This window comes from Moschus berezovskii, chromosome 8 (genome assembly GCF_049115385.1).
Source record: "Moschus berezovskii isolate FMDL1 chromosome 8, NW_MosBer_1.0, whole genome shotgun sequence".
NCBI classification, from domain to species: Eukaryota; Metazoa; Chordata; class Mammalia; order Artiodactyla; family Moschidae; genus Moschus; species Moschus berezovskii.
In genome coordinates, this window is record NC_142467.1 from 72,774,161 (window position 1) to 72,795,874 (window position 21,714).

General features: G+C 43.4%; 1 protein-coding gene across 1 annotated transcript in view; it reads left to right on the top strand.

The window, feature by feature from the left end:
- Positions 1-21,714, top strand: part of COL23A1 (collagen type XXIII alpha 1 chain) — a 407,070-nt gene that overhangs the window by 13,957 nt on the left and 371,399 nt on the right. Inside the window, exon 2 of the mRNA XM_055428719.2 lies at positions 15,325-15,391. Within this exon, the coding sequence (XP_055284694.1) occupies positions 15,325-15,391 (67 nt within the window). The remainder of the gene's footprint in view (positions 1-15,324; positions 15,392-21,714) is intronic.

Sequence of the window (21,714 nt, forward strand, 5' to 3'; positions counted from 1 at the left end):
AAATTAGTCAACTTTTCCAAGCCTCAGCTTCCTCCTCTGGAAAAAGGGTGATGGTGTCTGCTTCACTACATTTCTATGAGAATGGAGTAAGGCCCCTTCCCCAGACTTCCCTGGGTGGTGAGGGGCCAGCACTGCCCTTCTTACCTACTCCCCGCGTGGCTAATCCTAGCCACAGGGCTGCCAGGACTGCTAACAGCACTGTCACACCCTTCCTGGGGACAATTCCTCCTCCTCTTTCCAGCTCCTGTGATGAAGCTCACACCTTAGGAATGGCTGTGAATGAGTTGAGCTGGAAGAAGCACCATAGTATCACTCAGTCCAGCCAGTCCAGGTTCTGCTGCTGATGTCTTCCCGGGCTTTTGTTTAATTAGTGCTCCCTGCTGCTGCTGCTGCTAAGTCGCTTCAGTCGTGTCAAACTCTGTGCAACCCCATGGACGGAAGCCCACCAGGCTCCGCCGTCCCTGGGATTCTCCAGGCAAGAACACTGGAGTGGGTTGCCATTTCCTTCTCCAGTGCTCCCTGAGTCCATGGCTACTGAATATTCTCCCCATTCCTCTTCTTAAATATTCTCAAAGGTGTCTCCCTTCCCTCACCCCATCAATCCTCAACACCTCTCATCACCTGTGGGCTCTTAAGGTGAAAACATCTCAGTCTGCCTGGCAGGCAGTGTCCTTTCAGCCTACGCCCTGCCTCCTCTCTTCAGTGTGCTCGGGGATAGTGGGATCATTCTAAAGGCTAGAAGTCTGAGATCCACGTGTCAGCGGGTTGGTTCTTCCAACCTCTCTCTCCTTGGATGGCCGTCTTCTCTCTGGTCCTCACATGGTCTTCCTTCTGTGTGTGTATATGTGAATCTGAATCTCCTTTTCTTAAGAGGACACCAGTCTTATTGGATCAGGGCCCACTATAATAACCTCATTTTAACTTAATTATCTCTTTAAAAAACCCATCACAAATGCAGACACACACTCTGAAGGACTGGGGGATAGAACTGCAACACATGAATTTTAGCAGGGGACACGATTCAACCCATCGCCATCTAATTAGACTTGACACATCAAGAAATGCCAGATGTTCACTGTGGACAGGATCAAGAGGGCAAGAGTCAGCAAGAACAGGTGGAACCCAGTGTGGGGATCAAAGCAGGCCTGACATGGCAGTTGGGCTGTGGTGTGGAGAAGGCTTGGAGGCCCCACATGGGAGCAGCCTGAGTGTTCTCTTCAACATGTCAGAAGCCATGATGGAGGGAATTCCCTGGCAGTTCAGTGGCTAGGACTCCACATTCTCACTGCCAAAGGCCTGGGTTCATTCCCTGGTTGGGGAACTAAAGACCCTACAAGTCACACAGTGTGGCTAAAAAGAAAAAGGAAAAACAAAGCCATGATGGAGATTGTTCATCCCCCTCACACAGCTCACACAGTTGGTGGGATTTCCTTCTGTCACGCTGGTGTAATGAACCTCAGAAGAGGGGTTCTGATGGGAAGTGATGTGGGTTTCTTTGAAAAATAATGAATGGGAACATGAATTAGCGATTACTGGGGGCTTGCATTTTGTTTGCAGACCACACCTTTCAAAACACACTTACATATTTTGGGACTGAACAAGGACCCTTAAGGAAATGTTTGCCGATGTGGTTTGTAAGAGTCATTCAGCATACCAATGGAAGTCACCCATTAAACTCACATTCTTTAGAGGAAAGTTTCTGAGCTCCTGCCAAATGCCTGGGTTGGGCTAGATGTTCTCATTGTCTTTACCTGGCTCTGCTAGGATGTTTACCTGGCACTATGGTGGAAGCTGAGGCTCAGGGTGGTGAACGGATGCCTCCTAAGCCCAGGATTCCTGCCCCGCCAGCCAGCCAAGCCCGCGGGAGCCAAGGGCCTGGGCATCCTTGTCCTCTGGCTTTTGTTAGGTTATATGTGATATATAGTGGACTCCATATATTTGAAACGTATAATTTGCTACATTTTGACACATGTGTACACCTGTGAGATCATCTCCACAGTCAAGATAGTGAACACGCCCAAGCCCATGACCTTCAAAACTTTTCCTCTTTCTTCCTTGAGTTCTCTCCCTTCCATTCTTTCCCACCTGCCACCCAGGTATTGCTGATTTCACAACTGACTAGTTTTCCTTTTTGTAAGATTTTTATATGAATGGAATCACACAGTATGCATTATTTGGGGCTGGGGAGAGGAATCTGGTTTCTTTCACTCAGTATGATTATTGACTCTTTCTTGGATACTTTTGTATACATTGTTAGTTCATTCTTTTCTGTTACTATTATTATATGGATTTGTCCATCCTAAAGGAGAGCAGTCCTAGGTGTTCATTGGAAGGACTGATGTTGAAGCTGAAACTCCAATACTTTGGACACCTGATGTGAAGAGCTGACTCATTGGAAAAGACCCTGATGCTGGGAAAGATTGAGGGCGGGAGGAGAAGGGGACGACAGAGGATGAGATGGTTGGATGGCATCACCGACTCAATGGACGTGGGTTTGGGTGGACTCTAGGAGTTGGTGATAGACAGGGAGGCCTGGCGTGCTGTGGTTCATGGGGTCTCAAAGAGTCGGACACGACCGAATGACTGAACTGAAATGAACTAAACCACAATTTTTTAATCCTTTCACCTGTGAGTGGATATTTGGATTATTTCAGTTGGAGGCTATTAGAAATAAAACAGCTATGAACATTCATGTACAAGTCTTTGTATGGAGTATACTTTCATTTCTCTTTGGTATAAATACCTTGGAGTAGAATGCTTCACTGTCTGATAGATGTGTGATTAACTTTTTAAGAAACTGCCAAACTCGTGTTCAAGACCATCTTATTATTTTACATTCCCGCCAGCAGTATATGCAAGTTTTATTTGTTCATATTGTATGTCTCTTTTTTGGGGGGTGCTTTTAAGACTTTATCCCTGGTTTTAAGCAATTCAATTATGTTATTGCCTTGGTGTAGTTTCCTTCATGTCTATTTTGCTAAATTTCATTAAGATTCTTGAATCTGTGAATTTATAGTTTTCATCAAAATTTGAAAAAGTTCTTGGCCATTTCTTCTTCAGATGCTTCTTTCTCCTGTCCTTTGTGGAACTCCAATTACATACATATATGGCCACTTGCAGAGAAGGCAATGGCAACCCACTCCAGTACTCTTGCCTGGAAAATCCCATGGACAAAGGAGCCTGGTAGGCTGCAGTCCATGGGGTCGCACAGAGTCAGACACAACTGCAGCGACTTAGCAGCAGCAGCAAGGCCACTTGAAACCAAAAGCTCACTGACGTACTTTCTTTTTAAAATAATTCTTTCTCTCTGTGTTCATTCTGGGTAGTTTCTATTACTGTTTACTAATCTTTTCCTCTGCAGTGTTTAATTTTCCATTAATCCTTTCTGTCCTGTTTTCCATCTCAGACATCATAGTGTTCATCTCTAGAATTTCAGGTTAGGTTGTTTACTATCTTCGATGTCTCTTCTTAACTTTTTGAACATAGATGACACAGTTCCAGTCCTTGTTTTAAGATCTTTGTGTGCTATGGCAGTTGTGGATCGTTCTCAATTAACTGATTTTTTCTCCTTATTATGGAGCCTATTTTTCCTGCTGAAAATTTCTTATTATATGCCAGACATTATGAGTTTTCCCTCTCTAGGTGCTGAATATTTTTATTTTTCTATCAATATTCATGAGCTTTGTTGGGTCTAGTTGTTACTTGGAAATAGTTTAATCTTTGGGGGTTTTGTTTTTAAGATCCATTAGGTGGAATCAGAGCTATATTTAGTGTAGAGTTGATTATCCCCTCCCCCTGAGGCAGGTCCCTTCTTGGTACCCTGCTCAGTGTCGTAACTAGCGCTCTTCCCAGCCCTGTGTGAGAGCTGGGCACGGTTCCCTCTAGTCCTTTCCTTGCCTCAGATTGTTTCTTCGCACACATGTGCCCTCTGCTGAATACCCAGTGAAGACGCTTGACGGTTTCTTTGGTTCTCTGTGTGCAGCTCTCACCTACCAGGCCCTTCGTTCTGCAAACTCTAGCTACCTTGGTATCCCTGGACTCCCAGCTGCCAGGTTCCACCTGTATCTCTTCTTCTTGTGCCACAGCCTAGAAAACTCTTTCCAGGCAGGAAGCCAGAGTAGGTTTGTTTCTGTGTCTTTGAGGATCATTCTCCTTCCTTGCTTTATCTCAATATCTTCAAAACCATTGCTTCATATACTTTGTTTGTGGGAATTTTTTTTAATTGTTGTTGTTTGGATTTTTGACATTGTTTTAGGCAGGAGGGCAAATCTTATCATTCCTACTCCATCTTGCCTAGAAGTAGAAAACCGTGGTATAGCCTTAAAGATTTTTTAGAATAATTTTAGAAGTGTGTAGAAACATTGTGGGCTTCCCTCATAGCTCAGTTGGTCATCTGCCTGCAATGCAGGAGACCCGGGTTCAATTCCTGGGTTGGGAAGATCCCCTGGAGAAGGAAATGGCAACCCACTCCAGTATTCTTGCCTGGAGAATCCCATGGACAGAGGAACGTGGCAGGCTATAGTCCACAGGATCACAAGAGTTGGACACAACTTAGTGACTAAACCACCACCAGAAACATTGTACATGTATACATAACCATAGTGCATGCATGCTACGTCACTTTAGTCGTGTCTGACTTTGCAGCCCTATGGATTGTAGCCCACTAGGCTCCTCTGTCCATGTCTCAATATCTTGCCTGGGATTCTCCAGGCAAAAATACTGGAGTGGGTTGCCATGCCCTCCTCCAGGGGATCTTTCCAACCCAGAGACTGAACCCACATCTCTTATATCTCCTCCATTGGCAGGTGGGTTCTTTACCACTAGCACTACTTGGAAATCCCACATAACCGTAGTACATTTGTCAAAAGTAAAAAATTAAATGTGATGCAATACTCTGGAAGGCAGAATTCTAAGACTGCTAAGATTACCATTCCTTGTTGTACACACTTTGTGTAATTCCCTCCCCATGAGTGTAGGCAGAACCTGTGATTATGACGATAAGACTGAGTTACTCAACCTATGATTGAGTTACTAATCAGTTCCGTTCCGTTCCGTTCAGTCGCTCAGTCGTGTCCAACTCTTTGCGACCCCGTGGACTGTAGCCTACCAGGCTTCTCCATCCATGGGATTTTCCAGGCAAGAATACTGGAGTGGGTTACCATTTCCTTCTCCAGGGGATCTTCCCGACCCAGGGATCCAACCCGGGTCTCCCGCATTGGAGGCAGACGCTTTAACCTCTGAGCCACCAGAGAAGCCCACTAATCAGTTAACTGGGTTAATTTAAAAGTTTGTCCTTGGTGGGTCTGAGTTAATTTAATTAGGTGAGTCCTTGAAACAGATTGGACCCTTCCCTGAAGCATGAGAAGGCTTGTGGGCAGGAACACATCGCAAGGAACTGGCAGTAACCCCTAGCCAGCAGTTAGCAAGGACTGGAGGCCTCAGACCACAAGGAACCACGTGAACTTGAAAGGGGACCCAGAGGTGCAGAAACACTGAGTGACACATTGATTTTAGCCTTTTGAGACCCTAAGCAGAGAACCAAGTTCATCTGTATCTAGACTTCTGATCTCATAAACTATTAAGATAGTAAATTTTTGTTGTTTTAAAAACTTCTGATTTGGTGGAAATTTGTTATGCAACAATGGAAAATGAATATGATTGCTATTAACTAAAAAGAACCAGGTCAAATTCATGAGTAACAGTAACCTACTATTCATCTAGAAAGATCTCAATAAAAACTAATGTGAAAAACAAAAGACTCATGTGAAGGCCAGCATGAAGCCATGGACCTGTCCCATCACCTCCAGTTTTCAGGGTGCTTTTCACACTCTCATATTGTGGTTCAGTTGGAGATAGAATTCTGACCAAGAATGGATCTATAAGAATATATTTGCAAATTATATATTTGATGAGGATATAGTATCCAAATATGTAAAGAACTCTTATAGCTCCACAGTAGACAAACAACCCAATTTAAAAATGGACAAGCGGCTTGAACAGACATTTCTTCAAACAAGGTATGCAGATAGTCAACAAACACATGAAAAGATGCTCAGCATCATTAGTCATTAGGGAAATGTAAGTCAAACCCATAATGAGATATCATTTCACATCCATTAGGATCTGTTAGTGAGAATGGATCTTCATACACTGCTGGTGGGAATGTTAATTGGTTCATCCACTGTGGAAAATTTTGGTGGATCTTCAAATTGTTAAAAATGGAGTTACTATATGACCCAGCAATTCCACTCCTAGATATACACCCAAAATAATTTTAAAGTATTCAAACAGTACATGCACATACACTTATGTTCATAGCAGCACTTCTGACAAAAGCCGGAAGGTGGAAACAGCCCACATGATCATCACAGACTATATGGATAAACAAACTGTGGTATGTATATACAAATGTAGTACTATAGTACTATTAAGCTGTAAAAGGAGCAAAGTATGGACACATAGAAAGTGAATGAATCTCAAAAACGTTTTGGTAAGTGAAAGAAGCCAGACACAAGAGGTCACATGTTGTGTGATTCTATTTATGTGAAGTATCAAAATTAGGTCAATCCATAGAGATAGAAAGCAGATTGGTGACTGAGAGGAGAGAGGAAAGGGAAGATACTGCTTGATGGGTACAGGATTTCCTTTTGGAGTAATGGTAATATGTTGGAACTAGATGGAACTCCATAAAAGGTGTGGTTGCCCAACATTATGAATTCCCTAAAGGCCACTTAATTTTTCACTTTAAGATTGTTAACTTTATTCTATGTGAGTTTTGTCTTAATTTTTAAAAAAGAATAATCTGTTATAGAAAATAGCAAAGTTATATCCTACTCAGTGGTGAGTGAAAGTTGCTCAGTTGTGTCCGACTCTTTGTGACCCCATGGACTATACAGCCCATGCAATTCTCCAGACCAGAATACTGGAGAGGGTAGCCTTTCCCTTCTCCAGGGGATCTTCCCAACCTAGGGATTGAACCCAGGTCTCCCACATTGCAGGTGGATTCTTTACCAGCTGAGCCACAATCAGTGGCTACTGCTGCTAAGTCACTTCAGTCGTGTCCAACTCTGTGCGACCCCATAGACGGCAACCCACCAGCCTCCCCCGTCCCTGGGATTCTCCAGACAAGAACACTGGAGTGGGTTGCCATTTCCTTCTCCAATGCATGAAAGTGAAAAGTGAAAGTGAAGTCGCTCAGTCATGTCTGACTCTTCGCGACTGTATGGACTGCAGCCTACCAGGCTCCTCCGTCTATGGGATTTTCCAGGCAAGAGTACTGGAGTGGGTCGCCAGTGCCTTCTCCGATAATCAGTGGCAAGTGACTGTAATTCTGCTACCCATTTTTTTAAAAAGTCTTTATTAAATTTTTTACAATATTGCTTCTATTGTTAACATTCTGTTTTTTGGCCCTGAGGCATGTGGGATCTTAGAATCTTAGCTCCCCGACCAGGGAGCCAATCTGTACCTCCTGTATTGCAAGATGAAGCCTTAACCACTGGACCACCAAGGATCTGTACCCATTTTTTAAGTGAACTACAGACTGCACTTAGCTCTTCTCACCAGTTTTTCTTCTAATGTTCTTTTCCTATTCCAGGATCCCATCCAGGAGACCACATTGCATTTAGTTATCTTATCTTTTCCAATCTATGATACCTGCTCAGTCTTTTCATGCTTTTTATGACTTTAACGATTTGAAGGCATATTAGTCAGGTATTATGTAGAATGTTGCTCATTTAGGACTAGTGAGATGCTTCTCATGATTAGACTGAGTTCTAAGTATTTGGGGAAAATACCAATCAGGTGGATTGCCACTGTCACAACATCATGTCAGTGGTCTGTGATGTCACCATGACCTATCACTGTTGACATTAACCTTGATCACGTAATTAAAGTGATTTCTCCATTATAAAGTTCCTGTTTTCCTTTTCCTACTCTACATTTTGGAAGTAAGTTCCTAAGTCTAGGCCATACTCAAGGAGACGGGAATTTAGCTCTACCTCCTGGAGATAGAAGTATCTACATACATATATTACTTAGAATTCTTCTGTAGGAAATATTTGTCTCTTTCCCCTATTTGTTTATTTATTTATCCAGTCATTTATATCAGTATAGACTCATGGGTATTTAATTTGTTATTTGGATTTTAATTCAGTACTACATCATTTATTTTGTTGCTTAAATTGTTCCAGCTTTGGCCATTCTGAATTCTTTCACTCTGTTTTGTTTCTTTGATGTACCTACCCTCCCCACCCTTAAAACATTTCCTTAATTTTTGATACTACAAGATACTCTATGCTTGTCTTATATTTTTCCTGCCCTGACTCTAGAAGCAGTCATTTCTCCAAGGAGTCGTGGTTCTTTTCATTGGAGAATGGTATTTAGAAACCAAGATCTGGGTGCTGAATGTGCTTATTGCTACTAGGGTGACATTGGTTGTGGGTCTTCTCTGCAGACATCAAAGGCACAAAGAGTACATGTGTACTCTTTTATATTCACATAAGTGTAATTATTCCTCTATGCGTCTGTCTGTGTACATAACATAAGCATGACCTCATAGTGATGTCTCTGACCAATCCAGCTGTCTCTGACCAATCCACTGTTCATTTTAGCTTTCCCCCTTTGCTTATTTATAACTTCTTTCTCGGACAGTGAGAAACCTGACTCTCATTACCCATAGTTTATCTACTTATTTTCTCAACCCCTATATATATGCATAGTAATTTCAAAATTGCCACCCTATACCCCTGTGTGAAACAATTATACCTACCAGAGTATTGCCTTTATGGGCAGTTCCTTTGGTCTCCAGCCCACAGTTCTCAATTGAAACAAAGTGACTCAGGTCAGCTGCATGTTTTTCCCAACTACTTTCAGTGAGGTTATATCATGTAATTTTAATATAGTTACATTAATTTGTCTCAGCCTGCATTCCATCCTGGACTTTTTCAACATTTGTATCCATTAAAGCTTCCTCTTTGCGATGTATGGTCCAATAGTTTTTGACAAATGCATGGAGTATATCCATCATCCCAGCACCATACAGAACAGTTCTTTCACTTCACAGCTCCTCCATGAGTCTTTTTGTGCTTCACTCCTCCTGTTTCCTCGATCTTTAGCAACTATTGACCTAATTTCTGTCTCTGTCATTTTGTATGGCTTGGATTTTTTATAGCAACTCTTTTTTATTAGACATGAAAAGTGCTTGTAAACAGAGGTTGTCTTACTTTGTGATTGAAGTTAGTTGATACCAGGATTCAGGTCCAGTCCTGACACTTACATTCCCGAGTCTCAATTTTCTCATCTGTAAATGAGTCTAAAATTGTCCTAGCTTCATGGGGTTCTTGGGAGGACTCAATAAGATAACAGTTGTTGGCACAGTGCCTGGCACATAATAAGTGATCAATAAACTTGATGGTAATAATACTTTATATTTGTTACCCTTATCATCACCAAAATCATCATGACCATGGTGGGATGTTAAAAAAGACTGTTAAAGAGGCCAGGATATGCTGCTCTCTTGAGTTGCTGGTGGTTATAAGAATGTACCCATGGGCCCTTCCCTACAGGGGTTGGAAGGAAGGCAGAGAGGATGTGACGATAGCAGGGCATTGATCTTCTGCAAGCCTTCCTCTGGTGTTTGTGTTGCCTGTGTGTTTTATCAGGGTTGATCCTGAAATTAGGGCTTCCTGAGAAGACAGGAAAATTCTAAAAGAGATGGGAATACCAGACCACCTGACCTGCCTCTTGAGAAACCTGTATGCAGGTCAGGAAGCAACAGTCAGAACTGTACATGGAACAACAGACTGGTTCCAAATAGGAAAAGGAATACGTCAAGGCTGTATATTGTCACCCTGCTTATTTAACTTATATGCACAGTACATCATGACGAAGGCTGGGCTGGAAGAAGCACAAGCTGGAATCAAGATTGCCGGGAGAAATATCAATAACCTCAGATATGCAGATGACACCACCCTTATGGCAGAAAGTGAAGAGGAACTCAAAAGCCTCTTGATGAAAGTGAAAGAGGAGAGTGAAAAAGTTGGCTTGAAGCTCAACATTCAGAAAACAAAGATCATGGCATCTGGTCCCATCACTTCATGGGAAATAGATGAGGAAACAGTGGAGACAGTGTCAGACTTTATTTTTCTGGGCTCCAAAATCACTGCAGATGGTGATTGCAGCCATGAAATTAAAAGACGCTTACTCCTTGGAAGGAAAGTTATGACCAACCTAGATAGTGTATTAAAAAGCAGAGACATTACTTTGCCAACCAAGGTCCGTCTAGTCAAGACTATGGTTTTTCCTGTGGTCATGTATGGATGTGAGAGTCGGACTATGAAGAAAGCTAATCGCCGAAGAATTGATGCTTTTGAACTGTGGTGCTGGAGAAGACTCTTGAGAGTCCCTTGTACTGCAAGGAGATCCAACCAGTCCATTCTAAAGGAGATCAGTCCTGGGTGTTCATTGGAAGGACTGATGCTAAAGCTGAAACTTCAGTTCTTTGGCCACCTCATGCGACAAGTTGACTCACTGGAAAAGACTCTGATGCTGGGAAGGATTGGGGGCAGGAGGAGAAGGGGACGACAGAGAATGAGATGGCTGGATGGCATCACTGACTCTATGGACATGAGTTTGAGTGAACTCCGGGAGTTGGTGATGGACAGGGAGGCCTGGCATGCTGTGATTCATGGGGTCGCAGAGAGTCGGACACGACTGAGCGACTGAACTGAACTGAACCGACTGAACTGAACTGAGAAGACAGAACCATGTCTGTCACTCAAAAATTGCCCTAGGCAAGGAAATTTTAGGACTTCATTTTGGCTTTTCTCCTCCCCAGGGTTTTTTTTTCCACTGAGAGGATATTACAACGTGGAAAAAACTTTTTAAAAAGTAAATCACCATGATCCATACCCCCAAGTGGATAGATGCTTTGGTAGTTGCTGCCATCCCATGACTGCATTTTTACACAGATGTAAACATTATTTATTGTATCATAAACATTTTTCTGTGTTGCTACATAGTCTTCATAATGATTTTTCATGAAGATATGACAGTTTCATGAAGGGGATTCATCATCCTTCACTAAAATATACCCACTGTTTTGCAGTGCAGCAAATAATGAATATAATTCTTTTGCTCCTAATGATTAATTTCCTTGGGATATATTTCCTAGAGTAGGAATTTTCTGTCAAAGGATAGGAATGCCTTTGTAGCATTTTGCAGAAATAAATCATATAATCCTTTTTGTATATTAATCTTTATTTCATCAAAAGGCAGCTGTTCAGGGATGTGATCAAATAACTGATGAAGTGTTTGAGACTAATGCTTCAATAGATCATTGATAAATTTTACCATCTGAAAATTTGGAAACCATGATTTTCCCTGATTTGTTTTTTCCCAGCTCTCACCACCCCTTCCCCCAACTCCAAGTTCTCCCCAGTTCTTTTGGAGAGAACTCCCAAAATCTTGAGTCTTTTCTCAGAAATTCATTCTTTATTTACTTTTGGAGTTAGGACTTGTTTGCATATGTAAAACCAAGACCATATTGTTTGCAGATGCTGGGGTACGTATAAAAAGTGGAGGCTTTTGAGTCATTTTTACAAACCAGGACACAAAAGATTTTCTCAGGAATTTAAAGAAAAGGCATTGAAATAAAAATTATGGGATTGAGTTTCTAATACAGACATTTCACTTTTGTGTTCCTAGTCAGGTTGTTTCAACTCCAGAGTTAGGGACTCTAAAATGGGGAAAGGGTAGAGGACTAAGAGATAAAATTTTGCAGATTCACCATCTAATCGAGAAAAACAAAGGCACAGAAGGAGTTAGAATAAATAACGAAACAAAAACTCAATCAGTTATTTGTGATCCCATCTACTAGCCTTAACAATACATTTTTTTTCCCCTTTCTTTAATAGGTTTCTGTTCAGTTTTTGTTTGAAGATAAGAGTAGCTTAAAAGTAATTGTGTTTCCTATCAGCATTTGATAAAGACCCCTTCCCATCGGGGAGCTGCCCAGATGTGATGGCACTTGTTGAAAGCGAATTGTTTTTTATCATTAAATGCTTTTGTTACTTAAAAAAAAGAAGAAATTAGTGTAGCTTCTAGTCTTTCTAGAAATGATAAAAACAGATGAGAGCTTCTGGTTCAAATTGACTGGCTTAAACTAAAAGGCTGGATTATTTATCCAAGTGAGTTTTGAAATCTGTGATAGTATATGCAATTCCAATGAGGGGAAAGTGAGTTCTGAGGTCCTGATCTTGTGCCTGCATCAGGGCAGCTTCTGTGGCATTCTAGTCTGGTGAGGTTGGGTGTGGCCGGGATGCTTCAGAGGCCAGCGCACATGGTGAGGTGGGGGTGGGAGTGGTATCTGCTGCTGCAGCTGGTGTCACTTACCTGGTAGGAGACTGTGACAGCTGTGGGGAGAACCTCTGTAGGTTCTCCGCCACCCCGGGCTGCTCTCAGGGTGGCTCTGAGCCAGGTGGGTAGTTCTAGGCAGAGGGCCTCAGGTTTGAGCAGGAGTGAGTGGCAGGTGGGAGTCTGGAGCTGAGAACCTGGGGCCAAGAGCCCTAGCCAGGTTCCAATTTCTGGGACAGCCAAGGCCTTTGCTTGGAGGGAGGGAGGGATGGAGGGGATGGAAAGGTATGAGGAGGATAGAGAAGTTTTGTCGTGGTACTGCTTTCACGAACACCTCTATCACAGGGTTCATAATCGTACATCTCCAATTCTCTAAAACCTTGACCTTAACTCCAGCTCTTGTCAGTCTGTGGCCCGTCTGGAAAGTGAGGGCGAGGCTAGTAGGTTGGAGTGGAGGTGGAACTTGAAAAGTGCTTTGTAGGGACCAGAGCCTACCCTGATTATGTTTTTTATCTCAGGCTCCTGGTGCTGGGCTGTTCAGCCCCATTTATTGATTGATTGATGGCTGTGGCCACATGGCTTGCGGCATCTTAGTTCCCTGACCAGGGATTGAACCCAGGCCCTCAGCAGTGAAAGTGAGGAGTTCTAATCACTGGACTTTCAGGGAATTCCCTGTTCAGCCCCTTCTTCTGTGAAATTTCCAGGGTTGGTGGTCAAGGGCTCAAAACTGAGAGTGCCTTTCTTACTTCCTCTAAAACAGTGATTTAAAAATTACATTTTCGTTTGTTTGCTGTGCTATTTTCCAAGTCTTTGTACTTGCATTTTTAAATTTTTATTGTTGAGAAAAATTACATTTTAAGGTTTGAACCTTCAGTAACCCTTTTAGTGGTGGTATGCATTTTTAACTCAAGTTAACACATTTGGAATTTGCTTTGCTTTATGTTTAGGAAGTTGTTTTGTTTTGTTTTCCCAAGAAAAAGGTTAATACTTTGTATATTCTTGTCAAGACTCAAGTCTTGGCTAGTTTTGGGATTATGGGTCAATTGCTTCACTCCCCTAAATCCAGGTATGGGATTGGGGATTAATTTCTTAATTTTCCAAGTTTGTGTTGCTTGTGAAGCAGGGACAATAATTCAGTCCTCACATCAGGTGATGATTATGCCAGGGCTGTACTGTGAGTTGTCATAGGAGCAGAGCTGTGACTTTTGACTACATGTCTATGGTAATTCTTTTCCCTTCAACCAAATCTAGCACAGGGCTGGGCATGTATAGAGATTCTTGTTAAATTGTACTAAACCAGATTTCCTAGGCCAAGGTAAGAAAGATGGAAAATATCATCAGGTTGCATTAAGCCTAAGCCAGTGGGGTCTGAAGCCTATGGGATAGAGGGGCTGCAGCCAGGGGGCTTTGGGGTTCCTTGAGGTTCAATAGGGGTGGTCTCTGGATCAGGGATAGCTATTATGAGTAAGCTTTTTTAAAATTTATTTATTTTTAATTGAACGATAATTGCTTTACAATATTGTGTTGGTTTCTGCCATAAAGCAACATGAGTCAGTCATGGGTACACATATGTCCCCTCACTCATGAAACTCCCTGCCACCCGCTTTCCACCCCTCTAGGGTGTTACAGAGCCCTGGTTTGAGTTCCTTGAGTCATACAGCAATTTCCCATTGGCTATCTTTTTTACATAGGGTAGTGTATATGTTTCCATACTCTCTCCATTCATCACACCCTCTCCTTCCTCCCCACTTCCCACATCCATGTGTGTTCTCTTTGTTTGCATTTCCACTGCTACCCTGCAAATAGGTTCATCAGTACTATCTTTCTAGATTGCATATATATGCATTAATATATGATATTTGTTTTTCTCTTTCTGACTTACTTCACCATGTATAATAGGCTATAGGTTCATCCATCTCATTAGAAATGACTCAGATGTGTTCCCTTTAATGGCTGGGTAATATTCCATTGTATATATGTATCATAGCTTCTTTATCCATTTATCTGTCGATGGACATCTAGGTTGCTTCCATATCCTAGCTATTGTAAATAGTGCTGCAATGAACTTTAGGGTACATGTGTCTTTTTCAATTTTAGTTTCTTCAGGGTATATGCCTAGTAGTAGGATTGACGGGTCATATGGTAGTTTTGTTCCTACTTTTTAAAGGAGTCTTCATATGGTCTTCCATAGTGGCTATATCAATTTACATTTCCACCAAGAGTCAATATTGAAAATGACTCTACTACTAAATGCAATCCACAGATACAGTGCAATCCCTATCAAATTACCAATGGCATTTTTCACAGAACTATAACAACAAATTTCACAATTAGTATGGAAACACAAAAGACTGAATTGCCAAAGCAATCTTGAGAAAGAAGAATGGAGCTGGAGGACTCAACCTTCCTGGCTTCAGACTATACTACAGTCATCAAGATAGTATGGTATTAGCACAAAAGCAAAAATATAGGCCAATGGAACAATAGAAAGTCCAGAGATAAATCTGTCCACCTGTGGGTACCTTATCTTTGACAAAGATACACTAAAAGTGGATTAATTAAGATTGATTAATTTAGATTAAGACTTGATATAAGACCAGAAACTGTAAAACTCCTACAGAAGTAAGTTTTGATTGGCCCTACCTGGCCTCCCTCTGCTCTGCCCTCCTGTCTTCATACCAGGGACTGCAGGTCCCTTTGTCATTCCCAGATTTATATTTGAAAACGTTACAAAGCAGAAACCTGCCACTCTCTGTTCAAGGACTCCCGAGTAATTGCTGAGTGTTTGTTTCTATTTCTCCTCCCGTTCTAAACCTGCCTATAGAATTTAATGATCCTTTAAAAGCTGTTCTTGAGCGCACCAGCACCGACACTGTAGATCTTTCACATATTGGCTTTTTATGGTTTTTCCACTTCTACCCCATGTTGTCCGAAACTCATTCTTATTTTTCCTCCCTTCTCTTCCTGATTCAGAAGTTGGAGGGACCAGTCAAGCTCCGGACAGTTCGAGAAGCACCGACAGACTGTGTCTGCCCCCCAGGTAAGTGGATGTTCAACCCTTGCTGGCTGCTGACTTCTAGAGACCTGGCCTTCTCTCTCCTGTCTGCTCAAACCTGCCAAAGCCATGGTCAAGAGAATCATCTCAGGTTTCAGGCTATCTATGGTACCTTGTGGGTCATCCTTTCTTCCTACATCTTCAGCAGTAAATGTGTCATAAATATTCAGGCAAAATTAACTGACTTGGTTAGATAAGGACAGTGGTATTGGTGGAGGAGCTAAAAACTCTTTGAGATGACTAATAATGAAGGCTCAAATGCTAGGAAAGTAACACCCATGCCTTTTTAAAGCTGGAGAAACAAGCATGAACCATCCCCACAGTGTTAACTTTGTGTTCTTAGCTCTGTTTCAAACCTAAGGGGAATATAGAGGGAATAATGGTAGAGGAGGAGGAAAGGAGCTGTAAAATGGCCTCATTTGTTCAAATAATCATGTCTCTTGGATTTTGGTGGTATCGACCAGGGTGGCTGTGACTAGAATTGAGGATATGTTGGTTCCTAGTCCATGTGACTCCAGTGTTCTTTCCTGGAGAATCCCAGGGACGGGGGAGCCTGGTGGGCTTCCGTCGATGGGGTCACACGGAGTCGGACACGACTGAAGTGACTTAGCAGCAAGAGCAGCAGCAGCAGCAGTCCATGTGACTCAAATCCTGATCCATATTAGGTCTTCTGGTTGTCCATATTAGAGCTCTGCACATATTATGATTGAGAATTTAGGATATAGTCTCAGCCCCACTGTTTTCAGGGCTTAAACTTATCCTCTCATAAAACAGTGTATAGTACCAGTGAGTGAGTGAAAAATCATAACATTTCCCAGACATCTCACTATGCCAGACAAGGTGAGAGAACATAGGAGCTGAACCCAGGTGCCCTATTCCTTGCTATCATGCCTTTCACTAGACAAATTACTTGGCATTTCTGAAGCCATTTCACCTGGCTCAGAAACTAAGCTTACTGATGGTTATTATCTCCAGGTTGGGAGATGCCCTGAGATTTGTACAAAAGTAGACTTGTGCTGTGGACATTCAGTCTCTGGGGACCCAGTGGGAGTTGAGCTTGAACTAGCCTTGATAGGAATTCTGAGAAGGAAATGGCAATCCACTCCAGTATTCTTGCCTGGAAAATCGCATGGACAGAGGAGCCTGTCAGGCTACAGTCCATGGGGTCTCAAAGAGTCAAACATTACTGAGTGACTTCATTTTCACTTTCTTTCTGAGATTTTAATAGGATGGAAAAGGACATCATAAGAAATGACATCATGAGCAGATCAGGAAGTCAGAAGTTGCAATTCAATGGGGGAAAAAATTTCAGTTCCATCAATGAATTTCTGGCTGATCTGCAAAATGTATAAAATAATCCTGTTTCTTCCTTCCTTGTTTTTTCTGAGTATCGTATGAATGTAAAATCATGTGAATTATGTAGATGAGATTTTTAAAAACTAGGAGTGACTGGGAATTCCCTGGTGATCCAGTGGTTAGGACTCAGCACTCTTACCGCTGAGGGCCTAAGTTCAATCCCTGGTTGGGGAACTAAAAGCCCACAAGCTGAGCAGTGTGGCCAAAAAGAAACCAACAAACCTGGGAGTCACAGTGCATATATATGACTTGAAATCAGTTATGTGGGTTGTAGCCAGTGTTCTGAAATTTTGAACTAGCGAAGAATGGAATAAAAATATTGAAGTTTTTGTTTTAGCTATTTATATTTGCAGTTGCCCGTGTGAAATGGGTTCCTTGCTGTGGGTTGCTGACTGAAACTTTGAAAATCATCGATACAGATGATAGGTGGAGAGGGAGAAGGGAGGCAGTGAGGGGACATGGAGCTCCCAAACATATCCAAACCAGGTCCAAATCTTGGTCAGCCATTCACTGTTTGTATCAGTAAAGGATTCCAATACTGGAGTGGGCTCTGCAGGCTTTTTTGACGTTGTGGAGGAAATACAGGTCAAAGGTCAGGACCTGGAGGCAGTCTTGTGTCCTGTCTTCCCTCAGGGACTCCTGACCCACCAAGAAGGTCTCTTGTGTGAGCATGGAGGCTGAAAGCCTGGTCAGAAGCATGGTGACTTGCCTTCCTCTCCGGTCATCACTGTGCTGTCATTCATTGTCCGAGGGGCTTGTGGCTGTAACCAGGCCATCCTGGCAGGTGAGGTCAGCATAGCCCAGGGGCTGTGGCATCACAGCCTGTGTCAGGCCCCAGTGCACACCCTTGTCCACATTTGCTTTTTCTCTCCTGTCATCTTGAGCTGGAGGATTGATCTGAGCCCTTCATACTAGAACCTTGTATCAGTGTGAAACCCTGTAGGCTAGCACATTCGCCTCTGCCATAAGAAGCACAAAGTCCTTTTCCTCCAATACCAGAAGCCTTAACTGATTCCCTTTCTCTCTGGCTCTGATCTGTCCTCCAGAATTTTGGCGTCTGGACATGGAGACTACCCTCTGTAACTTGGATCCCCATCTCATTTGAGATGCCCACGGATCCCCTGGGCCCAGTTTCTTCCCACGGCCTAGGGGACAGTGTGGTCTTTTGTCAGATCCTAGGATGCAGCAGGCAGATAAGCCAGGCCAGAGAAGGGGGGGGCTCCTCTGTGTGTATTGCCCATTGTGAAGTGGGTGCTCGGGGAGCTCTGAGGCTGAAAGGAGGGGTAGGCTTTGGGTTGGAAGGTCAAGATTCTTCTCTTACTGGAGTCAGTGGTGGGATGACTGGCAGAACTGTGCTCTGAACTAGCCCTGTGACCCCAGGCAAGTGAGAGGCCCTTGAACTCTTTGTCTATTAAACAATATAGCTGAAGTTGAATTGTGTCCCCCCAGAAGATACGTCCCAGTCCTAACCCCTGATCCTTGTAAATGTGACCTTACATGGAAATAGGGTCATTGCAGACATAATTAAGGATCTTGAGATGAGGTCATCCAGGATTTAGAGTAGGCCCCCAAACCAATGATGAATGTTCTTATAAGACACAGAGGTTTAAGCGATTTGAGACACAGAAACACCCAGAGGAGAAGTCCATGGGAAGATGGAGGCAGAGGGCAGAGTGATGCTTCTGCAAGCCCAGGAAAACCCAGGATTGTCAGCAGCCACAGAAACAGGAGAGAGGCATGGATGCAATTCTCCCTCAGAGCTTTCAGAAGGAACTAGCCCTGCCAACCCCTTGATTTCGGACTTCTGACCTCCAGAACCGTGAGAGAATAGGTTTCTGTCATGTTAAGTCACCCTGTTTGTGGTCATTGGTTGTGGCAGCCTCAGGAAACTAAAATAAATGGGACTATTAATCATTCTAATTATGAAGTTGCTGAGATGATCAAAATGTAAGGGACACAGGAGCTTCCGGCACCACCAGGTGTGAATCAGGTGTGTGGGGCTGCTGCCTAGGAGCCCCCTGATGCTGCTGTTTCTCATACACCTGCCCCAGAAGAGACTTCTCTTCCTTCAGCAGAGAGCTCCAGGCTGTAGATTCATGTGGCTTACCCGTGTCCCTGGTGATTCCAGTATCTTCTTTTCTTATGTTACTTAAGTACTTGAAGGTTTTAAAATGTGTTTAAAATTTTAAAAGGTTTATTTTTGAATAGGAAAGTAATGTGTGTACTACAAGTACTGCAAAAGATTACAGTGAAAAATAACTCCCCTCCCCCTTTCCTGCCCTGTTTCTCCTGCTCCCCTTTCCAGGGGCCCTTTCCCCATTTGCTGAGGTCCTTTTGAGCTGTCCTTTCCAATAAAACTTTCTGTGATGATGGAAATGTTCTTTCTCTCTGCTAATATAGCAGCTACTGCTAGCCACATGGGACTATCAAACACCTGAAATGTGGCTACTATAACTGACACACTGAATTTAAAATGTTTGTTTTAGAATGGATAAACAAGGTCCTAATGTATAGCATTATAAATAAGCCATAATGGAAAAGAATATCAAAAAAGAATGTGTGTGTGTGTGTGTGACTGAGTCACTTTACTATACAATAGAGATTAGCACAACCTTGTAAATTGACTGCACTTAAATTTTACAAAAGCTTGTTTAACCTTAACTTAAGTTGCCGTGTGTGGCTGGTTGCTATAGAGTTGGACAGCTCAGTTTTTGAGGTCATTTAGATATTAAAAAGCAGAGATAATACTTTTCCAACAAAGGTCCGTCTAGTCAAGGCTATGGTTTTTCCTGTGGTCATGTATGGATGTGAGAGTTGGACTGTGAAGAAAGCTGATCGCCGAAGAATTGATGCTTTTGAACTGTGGTGTTGGAGAAGACTCTTGAGAGTCCCTTGGACTGCAAGGAGATCCAACCAGTCCATTCTAAAGACGATCAATCCTGGGTGTTCATTGGAAGGACTGATGCTAAGGCTGAAACTGCAATACTTTGGCCACCTCATGTGAAGAGCTGACTCACTGGAAGATACTCTGATGCTGGGAAAGGTTGGGGGCGGGAGGAGAAGGGGACGACAGAGAATGAGATGGCTGGATGGCATCACCGACTCGATGGACGTGAGTTTGAGTGAACTCCGGGAGTTGGTGATGGACAGGGAGGCCTGGCGTGCTGTGATTCATGGGGTCGCAAAGAGTCGGGCACGACTGAGTGACTGAACTGAACTGAACTAAACTGGGATCCCTTTCAGTCAGTAGCTCCCCTCTTGGTTTTATGCAAATATGTTTTCCCTGTGTTGCCTTCTTGCTTTGCAGTTTCCCTCTGAGATGATCTGAATCAGTCCATGAATCAGAGAGCAGTGCTGCCTCATTTTGGGTTAAGTGAGGAATCCTTTCAAGCTGTTGGGCAGTCCTATGAGGTACCTGGCCAGTCCTCCCACCCCAAGGATATCTGAGTTGTTTCCCATCCTGTGTTCTTACAGTCTGTCCTTCAAGGAAGTGTTGGTGGGAAGGAGGCCTGTTTCTTGCCCTGTCCCCTACCTTCCTCTTGCTCTGTACTGAAACCCATCACAAGGGAGGAACTGCTGCAGGGCTTTAGGTCACTGGGCCGAAAGGACAGGAGCCCTCCGTCTGTTTGGGGAGCTCTCTTCCCAGAGCAGCAACTCTGGAATGTTGCAGGAAGGGCAATGGCAGGGGGTGGTCCGAAAGTCACCTCTGTGGGAGACTTGGGCACCACCTGGTCCCCACTGTGCTGTGAACACGTGAGCATCCCAAGGGATGGGTCGGGACTGGCACCCTAGACCCTGAGAGGCCTGGATTTGACTCTAGACTCTGCCACTTGAACAGCTGCCATGTAGGTACGGCCTGCACCTCCTGGACATATGGGCCATTCTGGTGTAAAAGCTCCTTGTGTTAACTAGCTCTTTTAATTATGTTAAAACGAAGAAACAAAGAGGAAACATATTAGCTCATACAACTGGAATGGAGAGGTTAGAGGTAGAGTAGAGGTCAGATATATCTGGGTTCAGGGGTTTCTCTCCATCTCCCAGCTCTTCCCTGTGTCATTTTCAGACACCATCTCCTTGGGGTGAGAAGGTGGCCACTAATGGCCCCAGCAGTAGATCAGACCTTCTGAGCAACCCCAGCAGGTAGAGCATTCCCCATTCTCAAAGACAGCAGCATTGAGGAATGGGGAGTGTTATGGGCTGAATTTTATCCTCCCCAAATTCATATGTTCAAGTGCTTACCCCCCTCACCCCCTACGCAATAGTACCTCTTAAAATATGACTGTATTTGAGATGGAGGTCTTTAAAGAAGCAGATAAGATAAAGTGCAGCCATTAGGGTGGGCCCTCATCCACTAGGACTGGTGTCCTTGTAAGAGGTGATTGGGGCGCAGACACTTACAGAAGGAAGATGCCATGAAGTCAGGGAGAAGATGGCCATCTACACGCCAAGGAGAGAAGCCTCAGCAGAAACCAACCGTGCTGACTCCTTGATCTCTGACTTATAACTTCCGGAATTGTGAGAAAATAGGTTTCTGTTGTTTAAGTCACCCAAACTGTGGTACTTAGTTTTGATAGCCCAGCAGACTAATACAGGGAGTTATTGTTGCTAACTGGGCTTCTCAGCTGGCAATAGTGGTAAAGAACCCACACCTGCCAATGCAGGAGATGGAAGAGTGGCGGGTTCAGTCCCTGGGTCGGGAAGACCCCTGCAGGAGGAGGGCAAGGCAACCCACTCCAGTGTTCTTGCCTGGAGAATCCTATGGACAGAGGAGCCGGTGGGCTATAGTTCATGGGGTCGCAAAGAGTCGGACACGACTGAAGTGACTTAGCATGCATTGTTGCTGGGTACGGAGTTTACATTTGGAAAGATGGAAAAGTTCTGGAAAATGGATAGTGGTAATGGTTATACAACACTGTGAATGCATTAAATGCCATGAAATTGTGCACTTTTAA